The sequence below is a fragment of the Drosophila guanche genome, unplaced genomic scaffold (genome assembly GCF_900245975.1).
Source record: "Drosophila guanche unplaced genomic scaffold, DGUA_6, whole genome shotgun sequence".
Taxonomy (NCBI): domain Eukaryota; kingdom Metazoa; phylum Arthropoda; class Insecta; order Diptera; family Drosophilidae; genus Drosophila; species Drosophila guanche.
This window is the reverse complement of record NW_022995759.1, coordinates 439568-464547: the sequence shown is the minus strand read 5'-3', so window position 1 is coordinate 464547 and position 24980 is coordinate 439568. Positions and strand designations below refer to the sequence as shown.

General features: G+C 39.1%; 2 protein-coding genes and 1 long non-coding RNA gene across 13 annotated transcripts in view; 1 reads left to right on the top strand and 2 right to left on the bottom strand.

Annotated features, from left to right (window-relative positions):
• Positions 1 to 1319: 1319 nt before the first annotated feature.
• LOC117590642 (GIGYF family protein CG11148) lies at positions 1320 to 11227 on the bottom strand. Its single transcript, XM_034283484.1, has 9 exons — positions 11101 to 11227; positions 9919 to 10286; positions 9687 to 9860; positions 9312 to 9606; positions 4655 to 7333; positions 3455 to 4417; positions 3321 to 3395; positions 1645 to 1799; positions 1320 to 1590 (listed from the first exon to the last, which is right to left on the bottom strand). Exons 2-9 carry the CDS (start codon positions 10246 to 10248, stop codon positions 1465 to 1467), a joined length of 4797 nt encoding a protein of 1598 aa, XP_034139375.1. The 5' UTR covers positions 10249 to 10286; positions 11101 to 11227; the 3' UTR covers positions 1320 to 1464.
• Positions 3072 to 21852, top strand: LOC117590643. The gene is made up of 3 exons (XR_004574317.1): positions 3072 to 3081; positions 4560 to 4563; positions 21449 to 21852. It is a non-coding gene; the product is annotated as an uncharacterized LOC117590643 (long non-coding RNA).
• The window catches only part of LOC117590640, a 38089-nt gene continuing 27925 nt past the window's right edge, over positions 14817 to 24980 (bottom strand). For 5 of the 11 annotated variants that reach the window (XM_034283474.1, XM_034283475.1, XM_034283476.1 and 2 more), the window contains 15 exons: positions 22550 to 22691; positions 20866 to 21190; positions 20506 to 20778; positions 20288 to 20446; positions 20111 to 20236; positions 19305 to 19472; positions 18893 to 19174; positions 18012 to 18233; positions 17692 to 17858; positions 17329 to 17623; positions 16912 to 17269; positions 16292 to 16390; positions 16054 to 16216; positions 15871 to 15997; positions 15640 to 15801 (listed from right to left, as the gene is read on the bottom strand). In XM_034283474.1, the coding sequence (XP_034139365.1) occupies positions 15640 to 15801; positions 15871 to 15997; positions 16054 to 16216; positions 16292 to 16390; positions 16912 to 17269; positions 17329 to 17623; positions 17692 to 17858; positions 18012 to 18233; positions 18893 to 19174; positions 19305 to 19472; positions 20111 to 20236; positions 20288 to 20446; positions 20506 to 20778; positions 20866 to 21190; positions 22550 to 22691 (3068 nt within the window). Of the gene's footprint in view, positions 15802 to 15870; positions 15998 to 16053; positions 16217 to 16291; positions 16391 to 16911; positions 17270 to 17328; positions 17624 to 17691; positions 17859 to 18011; positions 18234 to 18892; positions 19175 to 19304; positions 19473 to 20110; positions 20237 to 20287; positions 20447 to 20505; positions 20779 to 20865; positions 21191 to 22325; positions 22692 to 24980 lie in introns of those variants that run through there. The other 6 variants (XM_034283478.1, XM_034283471.1, XM_034283470.1 and 3 more) reach the window with 3 other exon arrangements.

Sequence of the window (24980 nt, the reverse complement as noted above, 5' to 3'; positions counted from 1 at the left end):
TGCAAAAAGTTTGTAATCATCTCATCATAATTATAATCATCATTATCTTTTCATCTTCATATCACCATTAACTTTTAATAGCGATGTTGGTGCTTCGAATCAAGATAGCTTGGCTTAAGCCATCAGATTTTCACATAAAATAATATTCGCCTGTGTGTGTATACTTTATTTATACTCGGTACTCGAAGTAACTCATTCTTGATCAGCATGAATAGCTGAGTCGATATAGCCATGTCCGTGTCCAAGTCCATGTCTTTCCGTCCGTCAGTCTTGATGAGATCCTGGATATCAGAGACATCGAGTTTGCTGTGTTATCATACTGTTACAAGTGTATTTCAAAACTTCTTCCAGCCAACGCACAGAAGGGCGAAAGTCAGCTACGTCCACAATTTTGGAGAGAGAGAGAGGAGAAAAAAAGCCAGGGACCGTAAATAAATGAATTTTTTTCCACAACATACTGCCATTTGTAATTATTTTATTTGTACAAAGTTCTTGTTTACTTCTTATTGCAAAATTACATATTTTTAAGGCCATAAGCCTTTAAGCAGTTACAAAACCACGCCGTACGTTCTTTATATAACGAGTGGTAAATCAACTGTAGGGAAACTGATATAAAACGAGAAGGGACGTGTGAGACGCTTCTTGCGCGTCAAAACTTTTATACCCGGCACTCAGTACTACATCTGCACCTTAGCGGTTATTTGTCAAGTTTTACATTTTTTCATCTGTCAGCCACATCAACAGTACTCATGCCAACACGCTCTTCAAGCTCGCCACCCTCCCCTAGAGACACACACTGCAGAGTCAGGCAGAGACGCGGCAGAGGCAGAGACGTGTCTGCGTGTGAGTGTGAATGAGAGAATGTGCAAAAAACAAATATAAGCTGCGGGACGGGTTGGGTTTAGCCACTGCAAATTAATTGCTTCATTGTGGCCATAATAATGATCCAATCGGATAATGATCCAATTTGGTGATCTGATAGAGATATAGCCATTCCCTACGGAATTTTTAGTTTTCTTTTATCTTCAAAACTATAGGTTTACTTTAAACTTTAGTACCTATGAGGTTATCTAAATAGTTTTCAAAATGAAAATAGAATATGTGTTCTAGAACGTTAGACTCGATTCGATGGTCTGTTGCTCGCATAAGAAGATTAAAATTGTGTAAACTTTGGCCTTAGAGCATTTTTTAAATAAATAATTATTTACATTTCAAATAAAATCGAATCTTTTCCAAGACGTGGGTTACCTGAATTTCGACTCATCCTCTCACCGTTAGGAACATATTCACATACATATATAAGTATTAAGTAACGCGAATTCTAGTCACATATGTATACATATACGGATTTATTTTGAACAGGGCTAAGTCCAATTATTACCCGGCCTTTAATTCAAATATATATTTAATAAGGTTTCTCATTCTACATAAAACTTGAGTTTGTCGTTGCAGCTTTCGGAGTTGTTATGGGCCGTCGACATAGTCCCGAACGCCAACATTTATGCGACCCTCTGCAGCGGTTACCGAAAACCCGAGAATGCGTGCGTCTATCTTAGTCATTTTGTTCTTCTTGACCTTCTTCTGCTTGTTCTGTGGACGAAACGTTTAAATTGATATAAGGGAGCTTTAAACAATTTTACAAACCTTGCTTTCAGTATTATCGTTTCCTGACGGTGTTATAGCGGGAGCGGGCTGGCACATATCATCATTGTGCGCGTTTTGAGCTCGCTGCAAGCTCTTGTATTTACTGCGACGCTCCAGAAATTGTTTGGCAAAATCAGATGAATCTTTTCCTTCACCTAAAATTTTTTTATTATTAAATATCGTAATTGTATTTACTTTAATAGTAAAGGTAATTTAAACATAGGTTAATATAAATTCTAAAATTTGTTTGATGCATCCATCATAATTTGCGCTGCAAGAACACAAACAATTCCTTTGCTGGTTTATGCAAGGAGGAGGAGGTCTCTTGCTTTTCATATATCCACTTTTCACCCATTGCAATATGGGAATAAAGACCGAATTTTTGGCACTTATGTAATTTTTTTTGTCCAAAATATTTGAATGTGACTTAAGTTTTCTAATTCCTAAATATCCAGATAGAACAAATCTGGTTTTAGAAGATTTTTACGGAGTACCATACATTTTTGGCGCGCTTTCAAAGTCGGCTGATTTTGAGATGCTTCGACTTGTGAAAAAGTGCGGGAAAAATTGAGCAACTTGCAGCTGTAATTGTAGCTCGATTACAAAGTTTATATACAAGTAAAAATATGGAAATAACAGGTCGAGGTATTTAAATTAATTGTTAATACATGTTTTTGTATGGTTGTGTGTAGTTATTTAATTGTCCAATGTTTTGTTCGTGTGTCTTTTTAGCTTGGTACTAACAATTGCACGAGTTTTCTGTGGAATATTACTTTTGCACAGCACACCACTGCACAGAAGTTCAAGTTACTTGTTATTAACCATATATTATAGAATCACGTGGTGTTAATGCTTTTTGCCCGTTTTTGCGTGCATTGACCAATTTTTCCGCTAATATTTTGTATTCTGCTACACTGTCTCACACTTCTCACGCTCTCTTCTTACGCGTCACAACTTTTAAGCCCGGTACTCAGTTTTTCCAATTTTACATTTTACATTTTTTTACATCTGCCATCTGTTGATAACATAAATTGTTACACCAACACGATCTTTTAGCTACACCCCTCCCCTAGAGCCGCACACTACACAAAGAAGAGTGTGGATGAGAAAAACAAATAAAAATGCTGCTGTACGGGGTGGGCCATGATCAATTTTGATCACTTGCCAGCAGATCGGGGACCCGAAAAATGGCTAAAATCGTGATAAATTGTCACAATAATGACAGTTTTCACCTAATGTAGTAGTCTACTCAAAGAATTAATCTAAATCCCATTAAAAATCTACGTGATTTTCTTTAAAAACTAATGGAAAGGTATGAATCCGCACCAAAGGGAATGTATTACCTTTAGGTAAAAGAATTGAATAATTTTTACAGATTTTACAGGCGCTTAAATTGAAAAGTGGTAACCAAGTATTCGCAAATGCTCGTCACTGTATGTATGGCCGAGACATATTTCATTTTTTTTAACCCCGGTACTCGAAGTGTTTAGAGATATTTTAGTTTTGGTGTGGGTGTTTTTGGATTCATTTGTTTATTTCTTCTAATCTAGTCTTTTCTTGTTTTATAATTTTGTACAATTTTTGTACAATAGCAAACAGTTCTCTGCATATCTAGCTACGGATAGCTACGGTCTAAAGGTACAATTTGTATGTTTATATTTATTTGCGGTACGTACCAAGGTATATGCGCACATAGTCCTTCACCTCATATGGTGCCTCTAAGTCCTGCAAGAATGCAACAAACGTGGGTACTGCAAGTATAAGAACAATTATAAAAGTTAGTGAACTCCTGGCTGAAAAATATATTTACCATCCACTTTGGCGGTCATATTGTCCAGGCTTCTCATGCACCAGCTAGTAAACTCGTTTTCATATTCGTTAACTTTATTGCTGGCCTGGTCCATATGCCCCTTGCTACTCGGTTTTCTTTCCTTGTCTTTTTCTTCCGTTGAGGTAGGTGCCACTTTTGGACTCGCTTTTATCTGACTCGTTTTGTTCTTTTCGGGATTCTGTTGTTGTCCTCCAACAGCTTTGGTCGTTTTTACCACGTTTTGCATGGTCGGCAAAGTCTGGCTCTTTCGCAACTTCCGCGGTGAGTCCGAGGCTGCTGCCGACTTGGTCTGTGCTTGTACGCTATGTTTTTCCGACGAATGCAGACCAGCGGCTAGAACAGCCGCCGCAGTTACTGGTCCAGCGCCACTGGCACTGGCCGACGGTTGCAAAACGATTGGATTGACCGACGTGGAATTGGCATCATCCCATAAACGACCGCCTGTTGTCAATGAAAGCGAAGAAGAGTTGGGTGCACTCCATGCCTTATTAGCAGTTCCCCAGATGTTGGACAGGCCACACGTCCCACCCACATTTGATGCTACAGCAGCCTGTTGCTGTTGCTCTACTTCACGACGTCGCTGCTGTTCCATGAGTTCATTGGCCAGCCGCTTGGCCTCCTCTGCCTGAATATCAGCTAGGCTCATTACGGGCGCAGGAGCGGGTGCTGCCTGCCACTTAAGAAGAGCATCGTTCGCCTCGGCCGCAGCAGCTGCAGTGGCTCGCATTTGTTTGTCCAACTGTTCCTGCTGTCGCTGCTGATCCGCACGTCTTTCTCGCCTTTCCGCCTTCTGTATTTCTGCCAGTCCAGGCGCGATGCTGCTGGCTTTCGGCGATCGAAGCGACCATGGCGCAACTGATGTCGCAGCCAAACGAGAAGCTGCTTGTAGATCCCCAGCCTTTCCAACGGAATGCTTGGTGTTAGCTGCAGATCCTGCTATGCCTAGAAAATATCATCAAAAAAAGCTCTATAAATGGGTAAAAGTAAGGTCAAGCAAGGCGTCACTGCAAACCAAGCATTGTAGAGATATTTTCAGCTACAGCTGACCGCTTTGTGTATTCTAAAAATATTAAGGCTTAAGCAGAATGGTCGAATTTTGAAGGTCAATGTGAGGCGTCAGTGTTGGAACCTTGTTAAAACTGAGGCTTAATTTATATATATAGATATTATATTACGCACCTGTGGCTGGACCTTGAATTGGGGCTTGTGCGCTACCTAGTAAAGCCTTCCGACGCTGACCTTGTATTTGCAGTTGTCGTTCCTTTTCTTCCAGCGTTTGTCGAGTTTTTTCTTCTTCCACATGCAAGGCACGGCGTTTCTCCTCTTCCAGTTGTTGACGCTTGCGCTCCTCCTTAAGTCGCCGCTTTTCCTCAGCTAGCTCACGCCGCCGCTCTTCCTCATTAATGCATTTTGACGGTGCTGTCTGTTGTGACGGTCTGATCGCCAAGTTTTGCTTATTAGTGTGTTTGACATGAGCCGGGGACTGTGAAGGATTCTGATCCTTGATTGCCTCCACAGCCGCAATAACTCTCTGTTCTGGCTTTGGACTGACCGATTCCTTTAGATGATTTTTTTGATTGTCAGTAGACTGGGACCGATCGCCCAAGTTATCCACTTCAGCAGTTAAAGGGGCTGCTGCTCCAGCAGCAGCATCTGGGGATTGCACTACACCTGCCATGCATTTTTGTTGCTGTTGTTGAGCCAGTAATTGCTGCTGCTGTTGCTGTTGGTTCTGCTCTTCTTCCAATGTGGACACGTCCCACAGGGTGACCTTAGCGTTTGCCATTCCAGACCACTGTGGGTTCGGTGGTTGTTGATGAGCAGGCAACCACATTGGAATCATCAGGTTCTGCGCTGGCAGCATTCGTGACTCGATGAGGAAATCCCCACCAGTGGGATTTTCACTACCAGGATTTGGTAAAGGAGGCCGCGGACGACCAATTGTTGGCTGTCCTCTCAGCAGCATACGCAAATTGTATTCGGTGAGCAAATCCATTTCGGTGCCATGCATCTCGTCAAGTTTATTCGGCTCAGCTGCCGATCCAGTCAGCACTGCCTGGTCCGTATGCTGTTGCGACGGATGCGAAGCAGCCTGAAGCTGCTGGGTTTGCTGATCCATTAGCTTGGCGTTGTGTATGAAATTGTTTGCTTCCAGAAGATTTCCCAGTGGCCGCTGTTGGTCTGCGCTCTTGGCAAACAGCTGCTGCTGATCTTTTTTACCCTGCTCAGCTATAACATGGTACAACTGGCTCCCGGCTGCCGGATTTAGTACAGCCAGTGAGTTACTCAGCCCGCTCAGGCTGATCAAGTACTCTGGCAGAACGAGTAACTGAACCTTGCGCCGCACTACCGACTCACGCTCGACAGCAGAGAGCCGCTGAAAGCACTCGTTTTTTGACAGCTCATTGACTATCTGGTACTCCTGGTGCTCCAAGTACTGATCTTGCAGCATCTGGAATCGCATGGTCAGAATATGGGATGTTGCATCCAAGCCACTTCCGCCCATATTTCCTTTAATGGCAGTGGTCAGCGAGTTTGCTGCAGCGGTCACATTCGCTTTGAGCTCTTCTCTTTGCAGTTGTTGCTGCAATTGCTGTTCGCCCAAGGAGAGGGAAAGAGCAGCCGACGATGACTTGCGGGGCGTAAGTGGAAGTGGCACAGGAATAGCGGCTGGCATCTGTCCAATAGGAAGATTGTCCAAATCCATCGGTGATGGTAGCAAATGGCTGTGCGAAAACGGCATGTTGCCGTGGCAAAGCTTTATTAGCTCGCCCAGTGGCCTGAATCTACTGTCGGAGAAGCGACGCACGAAGAGGTTTTCATTGAAGTATCCGGCTCGATACCATTCCGTCATCTCCATGGCACTGAACGGGCCCTGAACATTCGACTGAGGATCCCGGTAGAACCACAACTCGTTTGGATTCGGATTCGAATTCATCATCTGCGCCGTAGGAAGCATTGTCAGATGCTGTTGGTGCTGGTGTTGCATGTGGTGGTGATGTTGCATAGCTAACTGGTCCGGAAAAGGTAGACTCGGATGTTGTTGCGATGGATGATGGGCAATGTTTGAATTGGAAACCGGAATCGGAACAGCAATAGGGATCGCAGGATGAGTATGCGGTTGCTGAAGCAGAACAGAATCGCCCAAAGAGTTCGACTTAATGCTCATCTCAATCTCTGCTAGACCAGGCATTGTTGTTACAAACCGGCCGCTATCTATTTGTGGTTCTCTATTGTTGTGGGAAACTCTAGGTTCATCGTCCATTATCAGCTTCTCCACCTCATCGGCCACTTCTTTGATCCTATCCGATATATCCCCGTGGACAGCTTCACGAATAGAAGCTGTAGGGTCTGGAGACTGTTGGCAGTTTTTAGTCAAGTTCGGGAATTTCTGTGGGTTCAATTCTATCCTCCCCTCGAAGTCATTTTCGCCTGTATCGCTTTCTACGTCAGTGTGATGCCTGCTCCCAGTCTGAGGTAAGATGTTGTCAGAGCTTGAAGATGCAGAGTTTGCCGCATCAGTGGAGTCCCTTTGTTCAACTAAAGCCTTGGCTGCCTTATGTAGATCGCCATCACCGTGAAACGCGCCACTTGAATCAAAGGTGCCACCTAATTCAGATGGATTCTCCATAGCCCACTCGGGAAGATTGTCCTCGGTATCACCACCGCCGCCTAACCACAATTGAGAATTTTTACCGCCCGGCTGACGGATAGGAGCGGCAGTCAGCCCCGATCCCGTCTTACCACTACCTCCTCGCTCCCGGTCAACCTCTACAGTCCCAACCGTCGAAATAGAACGCTGTACACTGGCCAAACTATCCAAGTGGGAGTCCTCGTCGCGCCAACTGGTAGATCGACCTGAAATACAAGTTACAGTGTTAATTAAATTCCTGTCAAATACAACAAGCAATACTCTTGAAAGGTACCAGTACAACACACCGAACAACATACAGTTGTGTTCAATGAAAGAGTAGTGCCGCACTATAATAATAATCCAATCGGATCCCAATTTGGTGATCTGATAGATATGGTTTTCATTTATCTTTAAAACTTTAGATTTGGGAGGTTTTCGCCCTTTTGCGGGGTCGGGGCTCATTTTTTAAATACACTGGTTTCAGTGTGAGCATATAGCAGTCTGGATGCAAAATTTGGTGGCTCTAGCTCTTTTAGTCTCTGAATACTAGGCGCTCAAAAAGACGGACGGACGGACAGACAGACATGGCTCAATCGACTCGGCTATTGACTTTATGGGGTCGAAAACGTTTCCTTCTGTGTGTTACATTCTTTGTGCACAAATACAATATACCCTATTTACTTTTAGAGTACCGCGTATAAAAACTAAAATTAAGTTGGATGTGCTCTTACTGTTATATTTAACCGTTTCAACTAAAAGACGAACCCTGAAAAATAATTTTTTTGGCTGAAAAATTGTCTTTTAGTAGATGGTCGAAGATGGTTAAAGGCAAGACCAATATACTTTAATATCTTTAATATACTCAAAAATTAGGAAAACAATTTTATATCGCCCTGAAAGGGTTTTGACAGTGACAACACCACTTATTACACATTATTTAGTTGCAAGAGGTCCCATGAAGCTACGCGTTTGAGGAGTAAAGCACATGGGTACACACCTCATGTTTTGAAAAATGTGGACATGAGGCATGTGGACTGGGCCGTGTCACAGTCCGAAAACTACTTTTGACAGATGAGAGTTAAGTTAAGGAAGACTCAAAAGAATATGTTTGGCGTTCACAGATATCTGATAACTGCCCAAATTCTTGAAAAAAAACATTGGGTATGTTTCGTTGACAATTATAAGCTACAGCCCGTATAAACTCGTACTTCCTAGCCAGGCACTGACGTATTTCATAAAGTGGTGTCTGCCAGCATACTTTTTAATACAGTACATTAATATTACTATTGAAAAATTCCTCTCAAAGGGATCTTTTAACAAGATAATGATCTGAAACACGCAAGAAAGCTCGCTAGGAATGGAATTTTATCCGAAAAGGTCGACACTCTTCCATGTCTAGCTCAGTCTCTAGACTAAAATCTCAACGAAATCTTATTGTAAAATGTGAAATGTGTTATTACTACGATTATAATTCCGTAAAACAAAGCACAGTTTTGCCAAGTGGTTTAACAACTATGGTCTCAGATCCTATTTAAGCTTGGACAGTACCTTATTTACATATGCCAGGTGGGAGTGAGGCCATAGTGAAAACAAATTTGACTAAAAACTACACATTTAACCTCAAGAAACATATGAAACATATGCATAAATTCCAGTTTCGCTTTTTTTTTTATTTAAAAAAAACTACTATTTTATTGAACAGCAGTTTTTATGGGTATTTTTGTAGTCATGTAAAACAAGAAGATGGAATGCCGAGATTCTTTCTGTGTTCTAATGTGTAAAGTTCGGGCTTTCCAAAAAGGTATCACTTGTTCAATTCGAAAGACTGGAAGGGTCTCAAAAATAGTGGTGAAAATTGTACGGCGCGGCACTACTTTTTCATTGAACAAAACTGTACATATGTGCTTGCTTGTGTACATTGTACATGGGCCAAGAAAATGTAATTAGAATTCATGAACATAAATAAAGCGCTAGTTGTCGAAGTGTAAGGCGATTCATCTGATCATTTTCATTGATCATTTCATTGGTAATTCCCTACCATTCGATTAACATCTCGACACTTGTAAGTTGAATATATGAAAATAGCAACAACAAAAACTTTCTGGAGCTCTAAAAGCGTTTTAAGCGTATGTAAGAATCATAATTCCCCCTGCAAGCGTATGAAAAGTAAATATATTAAATATAAAGGAACTGATAACTCACCCCAGCGGTGCGAATTGCCCACAAAGCTAGAATTGGTACTTGATCCTCCACCACTGCTTCGCCATCCGGCAAGATCCGATCCCGTTAGGTTGTTGCTTGAAATCGGGCCGTCTCCAGCTCCATCCTCGTTTCGGCTGCGCCGCCAGTTTTCCATGTTGCGATGATGACTTGAGAACTCTTTTCTTGGACTCGAACTTGGTGTCCCGTTCCAGTCCAGGCCCCCCGAATTACCCTGTGATGTGCTTACAGCGACTGAATCACAAGTTCCATTTCGCTCGTTCCAGTTTCGTTCGATCTAGGAAGAATAATTAAGTGCATTTACTCATTCAGCTTCGGAATCGCCACCCAGCCTATAAATCAGCGGTATTCACTTACCTTGGTGGACATGACTGACAGACCTTCATCGTATAAACCGCCAGGGCGCTGATATATCGGATGATAAACTGATTTTCCACGCATTCGGCCTCGGTCAACTGTTCCACCACGTCCAGTGCCACGCGGAGCTGTTCCAAATCCACCCGCCGACCGCTGCAACCAGGCCGGACGAGACTGCTGGCAGGATAAATCTTGTTAACAGAGTTATGCGAACGGTAAAGGTTGCACTTACGCTACTCCCAATTTGATTATTGTCTTCTTCAGAGCTGGGCGTCAGGGCAAGAGGATACTGAACCTTGTCCACAAAAAGCTTCTTAAACGAAGGTAAAATCTGCGGCAACAAACAGTGCCGATCAAACAGAGACAGCATTTCCTCACGTCCATATCGATACTCAGGAAACATGTTGCGAGAGGAAGCTGCTGCTGCTGCTGTTGTGTTGTTGCCAATGCTGTGCGTTGCCAGACAGCTGTTGGCGCCTCCACCAACGTTATTGGTATTGGCAGAAGGTTCCGCCGACATATTGCGCAACCATTCTGGACCAAACTTCATAGAATCTGTCATTTTCAGTAGCCTCTTGTTTCCTTTATATTTTTCTCAAGCTAAGCGGAAAAGAACATGATAAAAATTGAGTTCGAATTTGACTAGCAAATCATGTGCAAGTGAAGATGATAATCTGTATTTTAAATTGCTTGCTTATCCGCTAGTAACTATATAACACTGTCGAAGGCTTAAAATTGCTATAAAATAGTCTATTTTATTTACTGATCTTGGTATTAATCCTGATAGCGCAAATGCTTAAAATCTACTTTATGATTGCGTTGGTTTGATAAAATATCAGCAATCAATTTCGATCTGATCATTGTATTTCATTGCATAGGTGTGCATGGAAACAAGAGAGTATTTTACCAAATTTAAAGAAGGATATCAAAAATAAATAGTTCAAAGCAACGCAACCTAACCTAAAAAGGGAACTGAGTATCGCACACAAACGTAAACTACAAAAAAAATCACACATGCACACAACAATTCTACATTTTGGACGACATATCAAGCCTAAGTACGTGTATATGTAGTATTTCAGCATGTGTTTTCTCATGCTCCTATTTAGTCATTCTAATCAAAATCATTAATTGTAACACACACATGCAAATATAAAATTGAATTTACTGCAAGACACGAGAATAGGTAATATTTTAAAAAAGTTAGCAATTATTAGGCAGTCAGCATACACGTACAACATACATACGTACATATGTACATACATTTGCGGGCATACGCAACATGCATTGATAATTAGTGAAGATATATCAAAGGAAAAACTTGTTTTCGTTACATTAAAATTAATCCGACTTTCTGATATAATGGTTAAAAGTAACCAGAATGCCCGAATTATTAGCTAAGGCTTTTACTTACACACGAAACCAACGTATTTTAATAAAATACCAATACCAAGAAACCACTTTAGTGTGACCGATTGCCAAACCTACCAAGAAACCCGAATTTCCATTCAAACAAATATTAAACTGCCTGAACACCAATAACATAAGCCTACAACAGATTGTATCTTTTAAATAAAATTAACGAATCCAAGAATTCTTTTGAACGAAAATGGAGAATATGTTTGTATGACTGTTTACTCTCGAACCCTGATATTATTTTATTAATGAGAGCCGCATCAATGGTATTCCAAACAGCGACAGAAAATTTGGAACCAGTACTCAGATGCGCTCAATTTTAAAAGATTAATATATTTTAACTAGGGGACTCGCTTTGCTCGTTTGCCAACCCTCATTTTTGTAATGCCTTTAGAAAAATCCGTGATTCGTAGGGAAAGATACGAAATTTTGTCGCGCACAATCTACTTTCTAGCGGCTGCACGCCAGGCAACTACTTTCTAGTTTGTGCGCGACAACATTTCTTATCGTTCCATTTTTTTTCGATCCGAGTACTGTTGGTAGCAGCTCGACAAATATAGATCTAGGGGGTACCCATGAAGAAACCATAAAACAACTATATAAGAAGGTCTCGTTGGAAAAACTTATGGAATAGTGCGAGTGAAAAGTGCGAGTGAAAGGGCTCTCGCTGTAAGTGTGAGGGCAACGACAATGGAGTGTGCTGATTAATCATTTGAAGGCAATGTGAAAAAACATAATAATTGTTTCATAATTTCATTTTTAATAGTTTTCTTCATAATAGTGGTCTGTGTTCTGAAAAAACAAACATTTTGAAAAAATTTCAAAAAAAAATTCGTCAGCAACCAACCTTCCGCGTCGACAAGCAAACGAGCACTGAAAATTAGGAAAGCAACGAGTAACTCTGCCACCGACGAGCCCTCCTTATAGTTACTTCATGCCAATTTTGAATATGAAGGGTGCTTGGAGGCGCCGTTTATTCTTTGGCACGGCCTTGCTGCTCCACCAATCAAAGAAGGCTGCAGATGTTATTCCCAGACATACCCAAATTCTCTGCGGAATATGAAAAGGGTATCGTCCTGGTTTCTTTCCTTCAGATATCGGTTTAATCAAAGTTGTCGGCGCTTGTTTTGTTGATTGTCCTCCTCCTCCGATCATGCAAAGAGCCGCCAATCCCAGTAAAAGCAATCTCCTGCATGGATCGATGTCACATTTATTGTTTTATTAACCTTTTATTCAATTTTTACACATTTTCAAAATGGTAAACAAAGGCAAATGGCTTCCTGAGAAGTGTAACCGTACGGAATGCGGTTTTCACCTCTGGTCACACTCTGCTGTTGGCAAAATATATTGCCAGCAAACCTGCTAATAACATAAAATACTATCGGCTGATTTTCTAGGATTCAACGTCAAGTTATTTTTATACCCGGTACTCGAAGAGTAAATAAGCTATATTATAATTTTGAGAGAAATTGGATGTTTGTAACGCACAGAAGGAAACGTTTCCGACCCCATAAAGTATATTTATTCTTGATCATCATCAATAGCTGAGTCGATATAAAAATGTCTGTCTGTCCGTCCGTTTTGTATGTACGCTGGTTCTCAGAGACTATAAAAGCTGGAGTTTTTAACAGACTGCTGTTATATAAAAGTAAAATTTGCTTTAAAATGGGAAAAGTGTAAAAATTAAAATTCGAATTAACCACTTAGGTACAGATATACTGGAGAGTACCGGGTATAACATTTGTGACGTCTCACACTTTTTTTTTATACCCGGTACTCGAAGAGCAAATAGGGTATATTGTATTTGTGGGGAATAACGGTTGTATGTAACGCACAGAAGGAAACGTTTCCGACCCCATAAAGTATATATATTCTTGATCAGCATCAATAGACGAGTCGATAGAGCCTTGTCTGTCTGTCCGTCTGTCCGTCTATACGTCTTGTTTGTCGGCTACTTCTCAGAGACTATAAGAGCTAGAGCCACCAAATTTTGCTCACACTGAAACCAGTGTATTTAAAAAATGAGCCACGCCCCCTTCCGCCCCCGCAAAAGGGCGAAAACCTCCCAAATCTACAGTTTTGAAGATAAAAGAAAACTAAAAACGCCATTCCGTAGAGAATGGTCATATCTATCAGATCACCATATTGGGATCCGATTGGATCATTATTATAGCCAGAATGAAGAAATTACTTTGCAGTGGCTAAACCCACCCTGTCCCGCAGCTTTTGTTGTTCTTGCACATTCTCTCATTCACACTCTGCTTCTGCTTCACTCGGCTTTTGCCCCTGCCTGTACGCCTTTTAACCCACCCCGTCCCGCAGCTTATATTTGTTTTTTTTTTGTGCGGACGCTGCCTCTACCTCTGCCGCGAGTCAGCAGTATGTGGGTCTAGGGAAGGGTGGCGAGCGTGTTGGTGTGAGAAGTGTTGTAGATGTAGATGAGAGATGAAGAAAAAATTTAAAATTTGACAAAACACCGCTGAGGTGAAGATTCACTATTGTCCCAATGACCAGTTTTGGTGGCTGTGGTGGCGCCAATTAGCCAAATTATGGCCCGGTGCAATTAGTATTTTGTATAAGTAAAATGAATTTGTAGCATTAAGCTATCGAATTGTTGCATTTACGACATACTGACAGAAGCTTGTTGCTATAGAACATACATGTGATATGTGAATACGATAGAGAAAGAGGAAGAACATGCATATAATAGGTGAATATCGAAATTGAAAAGAAGAGATTAAATTGATTTGAATTCCGACTCGGTCGAACCAGCAGCACTTGGCTTTTTATTTCGAGATTTTGATTCCGAACTGGTTGCGAGGAGTTGCGGAAACAGTGGCCAAAAGCTAATTTTTAAAGGTTAAAACCAAGACTCGGTTTTTAACGCTCTGTATTAGAAAAAGAGTGACCATCAAAGTTGCGTACAAGAAATGTTTATAGATGGCGCCACTTTCGAAAAATCTGCTGTGAAACCTAGCGGTCATTATTGAACAGAATGTGCAGGGAAAAAGTACCAATTTTATTGCTGTTTTAAATATCTCATAAATTGGAAAATACGATTAACTGATCCAATTTTTTTTATGCATTTTATTTAGTAGGATTTTTAACAAGTTGTTCAAGTTTTACTCCTGAGTGCCGGGTATAAACGTTGTGACGCGCAAGAAGCGTCTCACACGTCCCTTCTCGTTTTTTTTGTGTGCGGACGGTGATCTGCCTCTGCCTCGAGTCTTCAGTGTGTGGGTCTAGGGAAGGGCGGCGAGCTAAAGGAGCGTGTTGGTGTGAGAAGTGTTGTAGATGAAGAAAAAATTTAAAATTTGACAAAACACCGCTAATGTGCAAATGTAGTACTGAGTGCCGGGTATAAAAGTTGTGACGCGTAAAAAGCGTCTCACACGTCCCTTCTCGTTTCGTTTATTTTTGGCGTTGACATCGACCGATGGGCCACAATGAATCTACTCCCGCAGCTGCATGGGCAGTCCTGGGAAGGCGCCATGGGTGAGGGCCTTTTTATGAACCTGTGCCCCCATCCTTGGAGAAACGCTGGTTTTCCAAAGAGCGTCGCGATGATTTGGGAAAGTCGACAAAGGTCGAGCAATCTGTTTAAATATATGAATTTATCATTGTGTTAATTCTTTACTCGTACATCCAGTGACACGAAATTAACGAATCAATTTATTAAATTACGCAAGATACGCCAAAAATTTATTCCGATGCTTAGTCGTTAATACTTCTTTTATTGCAATAGAAAAAAATAAGTATTCACATGGACTTTTTGTGCATGTGAAGTATCTTTAACAAATACTTCAGAATTACCAATTTATATTTATACAGGTACTTATTTACATAAATAGGAATGTGCGTGTGAGTGTATTTTTAATGTACAGATGATTATGAAGCCTTTAACAGTTGTTAGTAGATGGGTATTTATATCAGTAGATTTCTCGAATTTTAATATCTATATGTATTAAATATATGTATATGGGTAATGTGCCTTACTGTCGTTCTACACCTTCTTCCCCCCAAACAACTCCAGTAAAACTTTTTTATACCAACACATTAACTCATCAACGTAGTTGGCATATGGATATGTGTTGCTGTGGGTGTTGGAACGACAATGAATACATATTATATACATATAATGTACGTGTATGTATGTGGCGTGTATGCCAAGCTGGCTTTTTAGGTTTTGAACATATTTTCACCCCAGAAATGTTGAGTACATTTTGTATGCTTGCAGAGTAAATAAAAGTAGAAATATAAATGTTCTTGTATTCTCGTTCTATTTCCATTTCGTGTATATATGCCATTTTTGTGAATTCGATAGATCGAATATTTTAATATCAAAGCGTTTGGAGAAATATATATATTTGCATTGTATTGTATTGTACTTGCATATGTTGTGTGTTGGTTATATTATCGATTGGTAGCTATTCTGTATATGAAGTTTTAAGAAATTATATGAAACTTTGTATATTATGGAAATTATTATTATAGGTGTATTTATTAAGATGATTCTTAGCACGTCTGGGCAGGGACCTTAAGTGCCCATTGTTGGTTCCTGACGTATTTCTGATTTCAGCTTAACAAATTCCTTGGCGACTTCATCATTATTACGCTGGGATAGAATCCGCAAAATGGTCCAACCAGTCTCGTCCATTTCTATGCGTCTCTGCAAAGGCAACCAACAGGCGACAGATCCCTAAAAAAGAGTCACAGAAAAGATATTTAATACAATATATGTATGTATATTATGGTGAAATATGAAAACCTTTTCCGATATGTCTTTGAGCGGAATAACTGCCACACCGACAAGTCGATCATCACGGGCAAAACAATAGTCCTTAACGCAAATATGCAACTCGAAAAAGTCCAACTGCTCCTCGTTACCAATAGCGCTAATGTTAGGGAACAGTTATAGAAAAATTGGTCAGATTGATTTAAAAGCGCTTACAAGCTAAATGATTCATTGTATTTGGGAGACCAATTGTTCGACTTTGACTTGGTTGCAAACTTTCTCTTTTTTTCCTGGAGATGCGGTCCAATCAAGTTAATCTCAACAAATGGTCGGAACATGCCGGATGGTATTTGCCATTTTAAATCATTAGCAGCCACAACTATGCAAAAAAGTTCAAAAATAATTGTGTTAGAAACGTTTTAATATAGAATCTTACAGAGCGTTTGGAATTTACCTTTCACATTCACCTTGTGTTCACCTGTTCCTGGGTGGGAAAATAGGTCTATTTGCACTGAAATTTCGCCGACACTTTCCTCTGCATTTTCAGGATCAACTACAAAATGAAATTTATAATATGTTGTATGTATGTATATCTACATGTAGTGTGTGCAAATCAGATACATCCAAAATTTTGAAGATAGGAGAAAACTAAAAATGGCCAAGTCTATCAGATCACTGAATTAGGATTAGATTATATCATAATTATAGCCAGAATTAAGAAACTAATTTGCAGTCTGTAGCTTTTAATGTCTCTGAGATCCAGGCGCTCAATAAGACGGACGGACAGACAGACATGTCTCTATCGACTCGGCTATTGATGCTGATCGAGAATATATATATATATATATACTTTATGGGGTCGGAAACGTTTCCTTCTGTGCGTTACATATATCCGTTATTCCCCACAAATAAAATATAGCCTATTTACTCTTCGAAAAATCGTTATACTAGATTTTGGAACTTGCAAAGAAAACTTGATGCTTTCTTTCGGTGACATAAAAGATGTTTCTCAGCAAAAATCTCTTTTGAGTATCTTAATTATTAGAAATACCGGCAATAGTAAAGATAACTCACCTTCGTGAACTTGACTGGATATAAAGGTTTTGATCAGTGTGTCTGTCATTTGCGTATACAAACTGAGTGCGTAACGTAGACTTTGAAGCTCTGAAGACTTCTCAAGAAACGTCTTCTTCAGTCCATTGCCACCGGCGTGGAAATATTGTTTTATTGTATCTAAGGCAACATCGAGTACAGCACATTGTTTGGGCGATAAATTTTTTTCTACTTCCTTTGATATGTCCATGACACCGCTAAGCGCACTTTTAACATCCTGTTTTCCAGCCATATGAGACTTAAACAAACGACCCATGTCTTCTATTTTTGCGTTGGATGCAAGGTTTTTTGCATTATCAGTAAGATGTTTAAACATCATCTAATTAGAAACAAACTTTTATAGTAGATTAACTAGAATGAACAGCAAGCCCTGCTTACAGTTTTATCAGTCATTGGTGGCAAAACAATAGTTTTTTCCAATATTCGCATTACGATCTTCCAGAGTTCTTTTAACAGTCGCTTTAGTACCGTCTTTTCACAAGACTGCGCATATAGTGTCAATGAACCATCGAGCAAGTCCATAAGCGGCCTCAGAACTTCATCGGCCTCAACGGCGACGGCATTTCTCTGTGCAGCTTGGTTACCAGCTGTCAGATTTCCACAGCCGCCTCCTTTAATAGACAGCAACATGTCACCTAGCTCACGCACCGACTGAGTTATTCGAGGCTCCAAACTGAGGGAGGGCCAATTGGGACAAATGTACAAACCATAATGTACCTATATAAAGATCGCATCACTTACCTAATGGCAAACTGAGTGGCCAAATCATCCAGTGCTGAGTTAAGATTCTGTTGTAGCTCTTTTAGTATATTGGCTGCGTCCTCTTCCAGCTTATCCCCACCCATGGACTCAAACATTTTCTCCAACTGTACCCTTAATTGCTGTATGTTGTTCATAAGTATGCAAGCCTAAATATAATGTAAAATATGGGAATGAGGAGGAGACGAAGACAGGCAAACGGGCGAATAAAGACGAATCAAGAGTTATTTTATTAAAAATCCCAATCTAATGAGTTTCCTGACTTAAAGAAGCTCGTTAGATCGTAAATTTTTAGTACTCACGATTCTTTCATCCCTCATATGCTCTGGAAACTCAAATTTCACAATATCTGCATAGGCTATCAGCACTTTTACGATTGTTTTAGCAAAACGCCTCATGTAACGTTTCCAAATTTCTGGATCAGGACACTCGAGCTTGCTAACAACATCGAAACATTGCGTCAATTGCGTGAAAACGTCGACTACCGAATTCGAAAACAAAGCGTGCTCGCTGCTTTTTGTGAACTGTACCATTGGGGCGCAATGAAAATAGTGGGTGATTTCGATTAAATTAATAATGAATGGCATTTATTTATGTGTTAATTATAAGCTTCGGCACGCCGAGGTGTACCTAACCATTTGAGTTAAGGACCCAAGTGTATAGATCGGTGAGTCTTCTTTCTGGGCGCTGTACACATCTAAAAAGCATAACATCCTCAGTATCCTCTAAATGATTGAATATGTATTTTTCGTCGCTCATTCATTTTAATTCGCATGCTCGATTTTATAGAGTCGGTGTATAGATCGGTGAGTCTACCTTCTATGCGCTGTACACATCTCAAAATAATTACATCCGCTGAATCCTAGGAATGATTGAAGATGTCTTTTTTGTCGCTAATTCATTTTAATTCGCATGCATTGCATGCCCCACTGTTATGGTCGGTGACTTCACTAATAGAACTCCACAAAGGTACTTAACAGTCGCCTAAGAACTGGTCAGGTATAAGCAGACGAACGATGATGATACATCATTTAAATGAAATTAAAAAAATTAAAGTACCTTCCGCAAGGGTTCGAGTACATATATATAAACCTAAATATTTTAATTTTAACTCGAGAGGTTTCATAAAATATATAAGTACTTAAAGCTTGCTTATTGCCAAATTTAGCCTGAGTATGCTTACCCCGTCCTTTTTATCCCGATTAAAAGCTCCATGAAGGTATTCCAATGAAACATCATCGTTCTCATTTAACCACTGCATCACAAAAGGCTCGAACCATGCTGGATAGTCGGGCACAGCTCCTTTGTAGGGTGGAACCTCTTTGACATAGTTGCTATACAGCCATTTAACGCGAAAATGAAGATTCATGTACGCCGAAGACTTACAGAGACGATGTTGCTCGTGTTCCTCCAATGCGTATTTCATGTCCACAGCGAATAAATGCCACATTGATGAAGCAGACAACTGAAAATTGTTTTTTAATTTAAAAGGACACCGATATAATTTATTTTATGATTTATATGCATAATCGTACATGTACATATGTATATATATTTATTGGTTAGTTATGTAGCGCATGCACTGCTAATCTTACTTGTCCAATGTTAAGTTCTTGGGGAAATTGATTAAGCACAGTTCCATAGCTGTTTTTGTCCTCATCGATGACCGATACAATAAGTGCAATTAGCTTGTGCCAGAAGTCGACGCTATCCAGTTTTGGCTCATGGTCGTCTGGAGCACGCTTTGCTTCGTTTGGATCCACCTGAAAAAAAAACGAGAAGAGACGTGTGAGACGCTTCTTACGCGTCACAACTTTTATACCCGGTACTCAGTACTACATCTCTACCTTAGCGGTTATGTCAAAATTTACAGTTTTTCTTCATCTGTCATCTACATCTACAGCATTTCTCACGCCAACACACTTTTTTAGCTCGCCACCCTCCCCTAGAGTCGCACACGGCAGAGGCAGAGACGCGGCAGAGGCCGAGGCAGTGGTACGGCAGACAGAGGCCGCACACTGCAGAATCAGAGTGTGAATGATAGAATGTGCAAAAAACAAATATAAGCTGCGGGACGGGGTGGGTTTAGCCACTGCAAATTAATTTTTTTATTTTAACTCTCTCTCAGACTTTTAATAGCGTAAGCATACAGAAGTCTAGATGCAAAACTTGGCTATATCTTATGGTCTCTGATTACTAGGCGCTCATAAGGACAGACAGACAGACATGGCTATATGGACTCGGCTATTGATGCCGATCAACTAAAAATTATTTATATGGTCGGAAACGTTTCCTTCTGTGCGTTACATACGTACATACCCTTTTATTCACAAATATAATATACCCTACTTGCTCTTCGAGTACCGGGTATAAAAATCAACACAAGTCAACTGAAACTTACCTGGAACTCTCTGTTGTAAAGTTCATAGCAGTTTTCGAAGAGGAATTGATACGTGGATCTTAGACAAGCCTTCACACAATCTTTGACAACAGTACTCGCTCTCGGTGGGCTGGATAACTCTTGTACCTTGGTAATTGCATTCTTAATTTGATATCGAATTAGAATTAAAACACATACCTTCATACGGAAAAATGTTATGCTGGTCAATAGATCCACAGTAGACTTAAGGTCCATTAACTTTTCAGGACTCGAGGCAGGAAAGTTATTTCTGTACATCGACAGGTCAATTCTGAGAGAATTATGTAGTTGGTCAAGCAATTTGACAAATTTCTCTTTCTGAAACGATAATCTTGCTTTGATATGTGCACTTAATGTATATATATATTTTTAAGTACCCCAAAATTACTAGCTGCAAACCGATCACTGGCTGACACAGCAGAAGAAGCCGTGGTATGAGCATAGTACGCATTGATGTTGGCCAAAAGTGTGCTCATCACAGCGGGCACACCAGGGCATAGATACTTGGCAGAAAGGCAATGAAAATGAGTCATTCCTTGATATATATTTTCGATCCCGTAGCGCATGGAAAACTCGTCGACAATTTCCTCGGGGATCTCGTCAAAATAGAGTTTCCATGCATCATCACCTTTTTGCGTTGGCAATTTAACCTACATATTTACATAAAACGAATAAATTAATATACATAAATATATAGACAATCCTTCTATGTTCTATATTGGATATCGTATACTTACCATTCCGCTATTTTCTTCACACAGATAATGAAACAGGTTCTCGTGCAGACAGGTGTATTGGACATGGTATGGAGCAACCTTTTCTTCACCCTTTATTTCAACGGATATGTGTAGTCTTATTGCACCTGAAACAGCTGATTTATCCGTTCGCTTCTCTAAATTATACCAAACATCCATTTCCCCGGAAAGCGTACGAACTTCAATTATTGTTTGTCCCAAAAAATCGTCCGATTCTCGAGTCAATTTTTGACGTAGTTTCGATTTAAGGTCATTGTCTTCATCCCAAACGCGAACTTTTATTCGGTCAGAGGAGTTATGGCACTCGCTGCATATCCATCAAATCATCAATTTTGACATCATCAACATAATAAAAATCAATAATATTATTCTACGATCGAAAAGAATTAGACATGCACATGTACGAGTATTTCTGTACATTTGCAGTTGAAATTAAAGTATCATTGAGCTGAAACACTAACACCAATATCGAAACCTAACAAACCATTTTAATTGAATAGAAAGGGTGTGGGTGGTGGTGGTGGTGGTGGGGGGGGGGGGGGGGGGGGGGGGGGGGGGGTGTTAGGTCCAAAGTTGCCTAAAGAATAAATCCCGTACATGAGTTTAGTTTAGGTCACTATTATTGATTTTGATTTATTTTTCATCTCAGTATTTAGTGTTTCAGCTCGGTGCATTGCTTTACTTTTAAGTGCATACAATAGCTTATCAAAAGGAAAGAAACAATTTTTCTGTTAATGGAAAGACTACATTCAAACATTTATTTGAAGAGAAGTAGTGAGGACGAAAGAGATAACCATTCTGCAGTGACACATAAATAATTATTTATTAATAATTAATTAATTAATAATTATTATAATAAATAAGTATATTTTGACATATACAAATCTTATGCAGACATTTTCTTCATATAAACATATAAACAGAATGTCTGCGAAAAAGTGAAAAGGGTTTTACGCATGATAGAGCTAAATGTTCTAAAATTTGTAAACAACATTTTTTTAAATTTATTAATATCAGCATCACCGTTTGGCATTTAAGGAATAAGTCTGTTATATTTTCGACTTTATTGGGTCTAGACAGACTACTAGAAAACTGAAAGAATTATAGATAGAGCATAAAGTCAAGCAAGCTGGGGTGTGCGTTTATTGTGTACTTGGTTCAATAAGTCCCCAAACTAAATTTCAAATCAGTTAGGAGGTCAAAATTTGCATAAGTTGTAGCAAAAAAGATTCTTGTTTTATAGACTCTTGTCCAAATAAATAAACAAAACAGTGTAAAATCACAAGTCTGAATATAAAATCTAATTGTCTCTGAAAACTAGTTTCTCATGGGAATGGATGGTCGGACAGACGGACGAGCAGACAGGCATGGCTATATCGACTCGGCTATTGATGGTGATCAACAATATAAGAATGTATATGTACATGCATATGTACAATTTATGGGGTTTAAAACGTTTTCTTCTGTGCGTTGCACACAACCACTTTGATATATAAGAAACATATTTTTACATATAAGAAAACAAAAATTGTTTCAGTTTTAACTCGGAGACTTCTTGAACCATGGGTCACTTATTGAAGAGTATACATATTGGATCGGTAAACACGTGTGTCAAAAAAATTCGATTTTGCAATAAGGTAAAGGAATCTTGGGGACAATTACTCACAAGTGAAACTTCTCGTTCCACACAGGGTTAAGTTCCTGCGGCATTGTTCGCGTTCGTTTTTTCACCTTGCTAACCTGCACCGTCACATATGGATCACTGGTACCGCTTTTATCCTTCGCTATCAGGCCTTGAGCACAAATCACTGCATCATATCAGGTCAAATAGTAATATACATATATGGCAATTCGTTCGTTTCCAACAAATTTCGCATAATTTCGGGTGTTTGTTAATTTTGGACCGATTTTTGACCGATTTGATCATTATAATGTTCCAGGTAATATGTAGAAAATTGATGTATTGATGGGTTGATGGATTGTAATATCGATTTTTTGTTAATTTTTTGTTTGATTGCGAAATTTTCGATGATGTTGAGATTTTTATTTGATTTTTTTTTTAATAATTTGTTGGGATTTGAAACGAAGAAAATCGTTTTAAGATTTGTGCATTTGAAAATTTAATTCCAATTTTTTCAGTGTTCAGTATTGATTTTCAAGGGAGAAAGAAGAAGAGAAAAAAACGGAAGTTTTTAAATACATATACGATTTTATAAAATCATATCAGCAGTAAGAATGCCGTGCTGCTGACTCCACTGTATTTTTATATGTACATATATGCATGTACATACATTAAGTTCCATCAGTTAATATAAGTATATACAAATATGTACATAAGGTAGCTAGTCAGTAAGATGCAAGTGACAACGGTATGGTGTTTGTGGAATATACTGATCACAATAAAAAGATTAGTTTTTTACATTAGTACCATACATATGTATGTATATAAAGTTAAATATAAAGTTTAAAAAATGTGAATAGTATACATATGTAGATAAGAAAGTGTTTGTCATCAATTACGTACATATGTATATACACACACACATATTTGTATACATACATACATACTTAAACATATGTATATATGTCGGCAAAGGGAAAGACCAAGTGAACTTCCACATTATGCAAGTTTATATTTACTTATAAACACATATGTAAAACATAAATACATATGTACATACTCGTAACAATGTTTACTGTGCAGGGATCAGGCAGGATAAGTAATATTATACAAAACTTAAAAAACTAAGCCCGTTTTTATTAACACGTCCGTTATTCGTTTTGGTTTAAAATGAACAATTTTGAATTAATAATTATCCCGTGAAAGCCAAGCCTGTGCATTTAATAAATGATGTTTATTATTTATTATTTTGTAGTCTCTTAGCTTATAGTTGTAGCTATCTAAAACAGGACTCAGCACGCGCCGATTTTCGTTTGTGCATAGGTCTGAATCACTGAAAGTGTGCAGCGGCAGGGCCTTTTGCTATGCTCGATAGACAGGGGTTGACCTAAAGCCCCGACCTAAAAGTCTCAATCAAGTGGAAAAAATGTGAGTATTGAAATTGAATCATTTGTTTTATGGTTATACAAATATGTTCTTTTGTTGGTCTTGTTTCCCTGTACAAATAATGCTAAAAAGAATGGCAGAGTTAAATAGATTACTAGTATATTAAATACGACAAGCGAAATCTTTTTTGTGGTACCTCCTTTAGACAATAAGTTTTCGAGCCCTGTTGAAAGTAAACACATTTTATATTTTTGGGTTGTCAAACGTCAAGATACTTGCATACATATGTAAATATGTACATTTACATACATTAAAATTAATCCCCAGACCACCCAGCCATACATGTATACTTTTAGAAGAGTATTCATGCAAATACTTCAAACTATCCGAACAAAGCCTTGCTTATTGCAGGCCTCTAATAGCTTTGTAATCAATTCAATTTTTAAACGGAAGTACTTGGAAGAATAAAAAAAACATGCACCGTGCTCTTAGATATGTACTATTATATGTGAGTAGGATACAATTTTGGGATTTGATTTTGGCTGTGATTTACTATGGCCAAGTTTATCTATCTATGAACATATGTTTAAATGTTCTTCGACTACAAGTAGTCTCAGTTTGGAAGCTTTAGATCTGATATGTTAGATGGACAGGGACAACGGGTACAGAGAAAAATTCATTTGTTTTTTTGTTTTGTACTAAAATCTATATAAATGTATTCTAGTGATATTCTCATTATGGCTTTAATCAATTTCATGAGCTTATCACCGTTGAATCGACAAATTTTCCATAGGTTATTTTTTTGCAATTCGGCCTGTTGTTTGCTCTTAGGTCAAAGCGAACACAAAACAAAAAACAATTGATCCAAGTGGAAACACACATAAAATGTATTTGAACGACTGAGTATACAGTTGTTAAGACTTTTGTTAATATTGTTATCATAAAGATGATTATTAATAATAACACATAAGATCCATGCATGAACCAGAGCTTCAAGGAAAAAAAATACTCATGAGCACGGATACCCCTATTAAGACTCTTCTTTTCGTAACTATGTAAGAAACATCTGAAAAGGATACTTAGCAACCGT

Bases quoted from the DNA above. Each gene is read 5' to 3' on its own strand.
- LOC117590642 (XM_034283484.1), bottom strand. From the start codon at position 10,248: ATGACAGATTCTATGAAGTTTGGTCCAGAATGGTTGCGCAATATGTCG. The intron at 9,607-9,686 runs GTAAGTGAATAC...TATTCTTCCTAG, and splicing joins TGTCAGTCATGTCCACCAAG to ATCGAACGAAACTGGAACGA. The intron at 1,591-1,644 runs GTTTGTAAAATT...TTTCGTCCACAG, and splicing joins ACGATAATACTGAAAGCAAG to AACAAGCAGAAGAAGGTCAA.